Below are 8,510 nucleotides of genomic sequence, written 5' to 3' on the forward strand. Positions count from 1 at the left end.
GGGATGATGAAGTCACTGAGCTGCGTAACGAGTTGGCCGCGACAAAAGCTCGTATGGGTGGAGTCGAGGGCTTCTTGGACGTTATAGCGGCCACAAATCCGGAATGAGAGTCCATGTTGAGGAAAATGCGACAACAACATCCCATTCCAGGCGAGTCACCCGACACACATAACGAGGCGGATGTTGCGAGAAGGAGTGAAAAATTCTACCAGACGATGAACGGGCCTTAGTTTTTTTTTTCCGATTGTTGTATTATAAATTCAAAACTTATTTATATATAAAATATTTTCGTATTCATTTGATTTTTATTTTAAATTATAATTTTATTAATAAATTAAATAATTTTAATTATTTTTTAATTATATTTTAAATTTTGTAAAATAAAAAAAACGAAGTAAATTCATAGCTAATTTACGACCTATTTACGTGGAAAATTTACGAGAAAATGACGAGAAATAAACGAGTATTTTACGAGGAAACATTTACGAGGAAATGACGAGGAAAGATAAATGAGTATTTTACTAGAAAATACTTTCGTGATAGTTACGTGTATTTTGCGAGGAAACACTTTCAAGGTATTTACGTGTAGTTTACGAGGAACACGTTTCGAGGTATTTACGAGGAAATATAGCGACCTCCTTACGTGGAATATTTACGTGGTCTTTACGACGAAATGATGTACTTCGTCTTTACGACAAAATTTTTTCCTCGCTAAGTTACGACGAATTGGCGAGGAAATATGTGTTACGACGGATGAGTAACGAGAAAACGTGTTTCCTCGTTAATTCCTCGTAAAGCCTCTTTTACGACGAACTCACGAGGAAAACCGCCCTCGTTAAGATTATGTTTTCTTGTAGTGTTCGATTTTCATATGCTATTTCTAATGTATCCATGTGACTAGCATCAAGTTTAAATTGTTGTTGTTCATTCATTTGTCCAGCATTATTCTATTTATAATAGGCGTGAACGTTTGAGTTTCAATTTAATTTAATTCGTCGTACGTATTGATCAGACCATGTATTAGTTTCATTGTAATTTTTAGGTAGAATCCATTATTAAATAATAAATAGATAAATGTTACCACAACAAAAAACGCACATAAGGCCGTGTTCGTTTACATGTCGCGCGACCTGCGACCTGCGACTTGCGACTGATCGCAGGTCGCAGGTTGTTGTTCGTTTTGCTGTCGCGTAACATGCGACCTGCGATTGGTCGCAAGTCGCAGGTTGTTGTTCGTTTTGATGTCGCGCGACTGATCGCGCGACCAGTCGCGGGTTCCCATTTAAGTCGCCCGAAAAAACAGCGACTAAAAATTAAGAAAATTTTGATCGCGCGACTGGTCGCAGGTCGCAGATCGCAGGTCGCGCGATACGTAAACGAACATAGTTTTAGTCGCATGTCGCAGGTTTATTCGTAGGTCACAAGTCGCAAGTCGCGCGACACATAAACGAACGTAATTTGTGTTGTGTACCGCACCACAATGCAAGCTTATCTATAGTTGGTGCGTTTTTATAGTAACTCGTATAAACAAAAAACTATTTTTGTTTTGTTTTTAGCCTGTGCGTTATTCAATCAATAACGCCCGCTTTTAAAAAATTTCATGATTGGTAACTACTCTTGGTTTTCTCTCTCCTTAGACCAAAATGTAGATGCAAAGATCAGATGGACGTTCTGATACAGACACAAGTATAACAACGATTGGAGGAGAGTCTTCAACAGAGAAATGTATGTGCAGATGAACAAGTTAAGATGAAGATTGCGAATTGAAGAATGGATTGCGGATCAAGGCGAAGTTAATACGAAGACATCTTGGAGAGCAAGTTTGATTAAGAGATTCACTTTGGAAAAGGGAGATCTCACGATGGGAAATTTCTAAAAGACTTTGGAGAGGTTTTAGAGAACTTGCCTTATTTGGGTAGATAGTAAATATTGGGTAGATAGGCGTAGATAGCTGACTTGGTTGTATTGTATATATAGTCATACTCGACCTGTGGATTAGGGTTGTCGAGAGAATTGTATTCTTAGCATAAGAGTGGAGTTCGCTAAGCTTGTAAGCGAGTGAATAACACTAAGGGTTAAGGGGTAGAGGTTTTAGAAATCTTGTATTCGATCTTAGGACATGTGAGGCTAGAGGAGCAAGTCAAAAAGGGTCTTGATCTTGTTCGAGTTCTGTTTAAAAAGAGACTTGTAAATTTGATTTAAAAGAATACTAGTAATAACACATATTTTTGTTGAGATGTTCTCTGTACTTTACTTTGTAGGTTAGTTCTTGCATTTACACAAAATACGCGCACCATTCATAACATAATATTCCTATAGATCGGAAATGTGAAAGATGAAACAGATGGTTATGGAATCTTCGCAGTATATAAACAAATAAAAATACTTAAATGTGTTTCAGCCACTATGATTGTTTTCGATGCTTTTACTTCTAATATGCAATTTTTAATTGTATCATATATATACATAATACACGGATGGAAATTCTCCCCGATGATAAAGATAAGTTATGAAGTTAATTTTCACGAAACATAAAACGTGTTTAATTATCGTGTGCTGGATTAAAGTTGAAAAGAAATGAAACGCATTGGAGACAAATCTTGACAATACAAAAATAAGGTATAAGTGGTTTGAGAAAAAGGACCACATAAAAGTGAAATAATCTTTATTCCCAAAGAAATTTCCAAAAAAAAACAAAAATCAAAAAAGCTAAATATTTCCTCGTTTAATACTCTTATCAATAATATTATTTATGTTAATGTCAACATATATATTATTATCGTCCAAATAGACCGATAATAAGACTCATTGTTTTTATAACTCTGTAATACAAAATTGTTAGGCTCTTTATAATGGTGCACCGCAATTTTACTGACTTGCATCAATAATTATATTATATTTGTATAATTTTACTTTTAATTTAGTTTATGTACCAGAATCGTTATGTACAATTTTTGATAAAGGAAAAGGCTAAGTACAATTAAGATGACTTTTCTATTTAATAGGTTGTTTTGTTTTTGTGTAATTACGTGGTCCTCTACTTGATGATTTTCAACTTGGAGGATGTTATCTAGATAATGTTCATAGGTTCCATTGTATTTTTTTCATACACTAATAATTTATTTATAATATAAAGGAGTGGGAAAAGATACAAACGATTTGGTCTTTGATTCCACAAATCTCAACTTTCTCCGAATAAGCATTTTGCCAGTTTATGCTATCCCACTTCGTGCTTATTTTTTCTGCATCTAAAAATTAAAACTCCCGTTATCGAGACTTACGTGAAATTTAAATTTTGGTTCGAGAAAATTTACGTAGCATGTTGTTAAAATCTGAGGAAAAGAACCATTAAAAGAATATGTGTTGCATTTTATTTTATTGTAAGAAAAAAGTTGCGAGGATGGATGATGTTAAAAGAAGTTGATCACAGCTGCACATTTATTTCAAATCTACCACCATGCCAAAACTGTTAAAACATCGTCACACCTAGCACTTATATAAATTTTGATAAAACGAAAAATATAGTGAATAAGTTTATACCAAAAAAAAAGATAACTAATTGAAAATTCTCGTGAGATAAAAAAAATAACTTAAGATAAGAGAATTTTTTTTAATGTTTATCATAAATCGATCGGCAAGAGATTGATTGATTTTTTTACTCAATAGATAAGAGAATTGTTGGTTGTTCAAAAAAAAAAAAGATAAGAGAATTGTTGATTCTCATACAAGAGAATCTTACTAATTCATGCTTTATACACTTGCCCTTTGTTATTTATTCATTTTTAAAATTAATTATATAAAGAATTACTATAATATTTACAAGAAACTCTCCCATAATGATAATAAGAGAATTGTTGAATGTAAATCGCGTTTCATCAAAATGGTAAAACGTATAAACTATATACCTTATTGCATAGCAGCATCATTTCAGCATGGTTGGCACTTTCCAATCAAAGTCTATATCCCACTAAGATATAATTCTATAAATTAGGTCGACCTAGGTTATTATTGTTGTCATATATACCATGTATAATATACCAGACAGCGAACTTTTCCAAAAAAACTTGTATGATAAAATCAAATACGAAAAGGCACCATTTTATTTGCATTAGTTACATCAGAAAAATTTAAATTGGAAGTGGTGCACTGTGCACATGGTACATGGCAGTTAGGGCCATAACCTCAGCCTGTGTTTAAAAGTCATGTCCCCACCACGAAAAAGAGATTCGTGACTTCACGAATTGAGTAAAATAATGGCAAAGTATTTTTATTGTTTCATTATTAATATCAACAAACCCCCTTTGGAGATAACACAATATTATAATCTAATTACATAGTTATGCTTGTTTTGTTTGGTAAGCCGACATGTGCTAATCACGACTAGTATCTAAATTGTCTCAAGTCCATCGCATAATCACGGCTGCATCTCTACGTTTCCCAAATGTAAAGTTATTTAAATTATTCGTAAAGTTAATGATTGCCTCCACGCCCTAAACCCCTATATAGAACTTTAATAATAATAGTTAGATCCCAATTATATATTACATGCCTTGTTTATCTTGTACTTTAAGAATAACGAAAACTTGAGCGTATATACCCAAAACGGATAGTGGGAATGTAAGCGACGAGAGGAAAATAGATTAATGAGGAAATTAAGCTTAGATTATCCAATGAATCTTGGGCTTCAATAAACAAAAGATGCTAATCATTGGAAATTAAAATAATATATAATAATTAATATTTAATACATTTAATTAAAAACTGTCTCTTTTCTCAAAGAATAAAGACAGATTTACGAAAAGGACACCTAGATCTTAGTTCGATCGCGTATTAAATTAAGCGACAAAGTACTTTGAAGATAAGTAGCCAAACAATATTACTTAATTTATTAAAAGTTGCATGCAATTATTAATTAGGGTTCATGTGATTTACCAAAAATCGATTTCTAGTATAGTTACTGAATCGGGTGATTAGTTAATATAAACTTCACTTGCATGAAAAGATCAAATGAACTCCTGAACGTGTTATATTATTACCTCCTTGAGACAAGTTCATGGTAATGTCGGAAAACAAACTAATAATAAAAAAAGAAACAAAAGAGCTAAAAACTAAAAAGGAGTTTAATTAATATTAATAAACGTATTAACGATGATAATAGCAGTGCTTCTTACTCTATGATCTAAGCTAAACAGAAGCTTAAGCTTCTTTATTGCTCTTTCCCTGCAAAACAAAAACAGTTTCTCATCTTCACGACGTAGACGACGACCCGTTAGCCGCAGCTCCGCCGCTATCACTCTCGAACCTCCCACCATCGCCGCCGTGCAGGTCGTGTTTTAAACCGTTTCCACCGTGAACGCCAACATCCACCGCGTTGTTATTATTATTATTATTATTATTATTATTATTATTAATATTCTCGCCGCCAGAAACAGCGACGCCGTTGTCGATCTTCTGGACGGTGGTGTCGCCGGAGAACGGCTGGTCGCGGCGGGTGTTGAAGGTGTTTTTGTTATTGTGCATCCAGACCTTGAGCACGCCTTTATCAACACCGACCTCGCGGCAGAAGTCGCGCACCTCGTCCTCGTCGCGCTTCTGAATCTTCCAGCCGATACGGTCGGCGAACTCGTGCATCTTGTCTTTCTGGGTTTGGCTGAACTTAGTCCTGAACCGCTTCCGGGAGCCTGGAGTATGGTGGTTGTGGTGGTGGTGAGTGGAGAGGTTGTTGGCCGCGAAGTTGAGATCTGAGAACGGTAAGCTGTTTCCGCCGGGTTTATTGTTACCGGAGAGAGCGAGGAGCATGTAAGAAGAGGAGATAGGCGGCGGAGAGGAGGAAGTAGGGCTGCGAGGGAGAGGAGGAGCCGGTGGGGGAGGGTGGTGACGGTGGTGAGGCTGATACTCGATTGCGGCGGTGGTGGAGGATGGAGGGAGAGACGGTGGAGGCACGGCGGAAGTGAGGGAAGAGTCATCGGGGTCACGGCGGTGGAAGTTACGGTGGCAACCGCAGGCGGCACACTTGAGGGAAGTTGGATCGGAAGGCGTGGAGGAAGGAGAAGGCATGAACTCGCCGCAACCGTCGAGCGCGTGACCTCCAATCGCGGCAGCGTGGTTCTTGAGGCATTCTTTGTATGTGACGGTGACTGTGCGGTGGTGGATGTGGTGGTGGCGTTTGATGATTCCGTTGCTGAAGGAGATCGGTTTAGCTGGTTGGATCCGGGTTGGTGTTTCGGATTCGGGTTCAGGAGATTTAGGAGTCATATCCATTGTTCCAACTTCAAGCATCGATGGCTTAATTATTTTCAAAGATAATCTTGAGAGAAAAGAAAACGAAAATTAGGGTTTAGGTTAAAGCTCAAAACAAAAGTTTGGTATTCAGAAACGAAGAGAGAGCTAATCAACTTTTGGAGATCATTTGATGGTTTTTATATTAAAATGTTAAAAATAACTTTTCGAAGAAGAAGAGGAAGATGTTATAAGATGATGGTGTGGTGAATGTTGGTAAGACGGAATAAAATAATTAATAAGAGATATAAAAATTAATAAATATGAACAATAAATATATTATTATGTATTTAAAAGAAAAATTCAAAGGACAGGGGTTCGAGATTGATAATTTAACTATGGTTAGTTGAGTATGGTTAATGAGGAACTGGGGCCCAGAATAGGGAAATATATGAGTAATAAATGTCTTAAACCTAAAGACAGTCCAGTTATTAATTTTTTTCATGCATTGTGACACTTCTTATTTAAACTATCTTTTTACTCTCTTTTTCTTATTTTCTTACTATTTTTTCCTTCTGTAAAAACCTGTTTTTCTTACATTTCATGGATATTTGATTGATACCGATGTAACTAGCAACTTCGTTTGGAAAGTTTTAATCTTACTAAATGATTACTGACAGAGATTATTGAAAATTAGTAAAAGCTTTTGTGTGCAGATACTAAAATGGCCATACATTTTTTTTTGTCATTGACTAGTTCTAATATGTTTGAATACAAATTGGTTAGTTTAGCGTATCTAGCTTAGAAATTGGAATAAACCCAAGCTTATGTGTATAGATGTGAGGTTGAATTATGAAATTGCATATTGTTTCTAAAGAAGCGTTTACTGTATCTCTGTTCTGGCTTTCCGATAAGCCCTCAATTTAGTTCACTCACTGACCATCAGATTTTGATAAAACTGTGCGTTCATGTGACACTAAACCATACATTACATCCGATTATGTAAATTTATCTCTCTTTCTTCAAAGACTAATAATAAAAAAACTGTATGTGTGTGTATACGGTTGCTTAAAATACGTTTGTTATTGACATTTTGCAGCCTTGCAGAAGAATAAAATGTATGTCACTGTTGTTGGGGATCTTAGGGACTGCCTATTATTTATTGTAACCTGTGTATAAAAATTATAGTATACAAAATAATAAATAGTAATACTATTTTCTGATAATATTTGCATAAAAATTATAGCAGAGAATACAATGAGGAATAAGTTTTTGTTATATATAATTAAGCTATGAGGAAAACATTAATAATTATCCTACTGCTTCTGATTTGTCTTTAATCCAAATATAAGGAAAAACTTGCAAGTTATTGTTTATATATTTGGAATATATTTTTTTTTTTTTTTTTTTTTTTTTTTTTTTTTTTTTTTTTTTTTTTTTTTTTTTTTTTTTGTAGACTAGGATGGGTTCGGGCCTTCGGCCTTAATCCCACCCCAGGCCCGGGGCCGGCCGGCGCTGATACCGATAACATGGCGTAAAGCACCCCTCCCCATGGGAATCGAACTAGGGGTGCAATGGAACCTACTCCAAGCACTAAACCACTAGCCCAACGCACCTTGGGTTATATTTGGAATATCTTTCGACGTGGAAAGAACAGGAAGATTGAGAGAATCTGATATGCATTTCGTGAGTTATAGTGTGTTTGTTTCCATGTATGTAATTAACTAGCTAGACCGTGATAATCTTTTGTATGCAGTATCTATAAAGTTTATGGGTTTTCAACTTACAATCGATTGGAATAATTTCACATGTCTCTTGTATATTATAGTTCACATTAATCACATCTCAGTTCGATGATGGTATGTAGATAACTCGATATTTAGATACGCGTATTAGATATCCTGATTCAACTTGTATCGATTTAGTTTACTGATTAACGTAGTTGATTAGGGCATTCATGTTTAAACATCAATCACATTTACGACACAATTATTCACGTCCTATTATTACAGCTAAACGACACTTGTTCCGGTCGTAACAAAGCAACTTTCCGAAACCGTACCTTGATTCCCACGAAGTCTTATTTCTTGACTAATCTACCCTCGAGAGATCAGCCATATTACGATCAACTCCAGAAACCGTGTTGGTACTGGGTAGGCTTTAACCTTCTGTGCGCTTCTTGTCACTAATCCACCAGACACGACCAAAGTTATTTTTGGGCTTGAAATGATGATGATTAATGGCAATAAATATGGTTAAATATGGCTTTCTTATTTTTAAATGCTTTTCAA

General features: G+C 35.4%; 1 protein-coding gene across 1 annotated transcript; it reads right to left on the reverse strand.

Annotated features, from left to right (window-relative positions):
• Positions 1 to 5,001: 5,001 nt before the first annotated feature.
• On the reverse strand, positions 5,002 to 6,496 carry LOC106307119 (zinc-finger homeodomain protein 9). Its single transcript, XM_013743992.1, has one exon. It carries the CDS (start codon positions 6,277 to 6,279, stop codon positions 5,248 to 5,250), a length of 1,032 nt encoding a protein of 343 aa, XP_013599446.1. The 5' UTR covers positions 6,280 to 6,496; the 3' UTR covers positions 5,002 to 5,247.
• Positions 6,497 to 8,510: the final 2,014 nt, after the last annotated feature.

The sequence above is a fragment of the Brassica oleracea genome, chromosome C7 (assembly GCF_000695525.1).
Source record: "Brassica oleracea var. oleracea cultivar TO1000 chromosome C7, BOL, whole genome shotgun sequence".
Taxonomy (NCBI): domain Eukaryota; kingdom Viridiplantae; phylum Streptophyta; class Magnoliopsida; order Brassicales; family Brassicaceae; genus Brassica; species Brassica oleracea.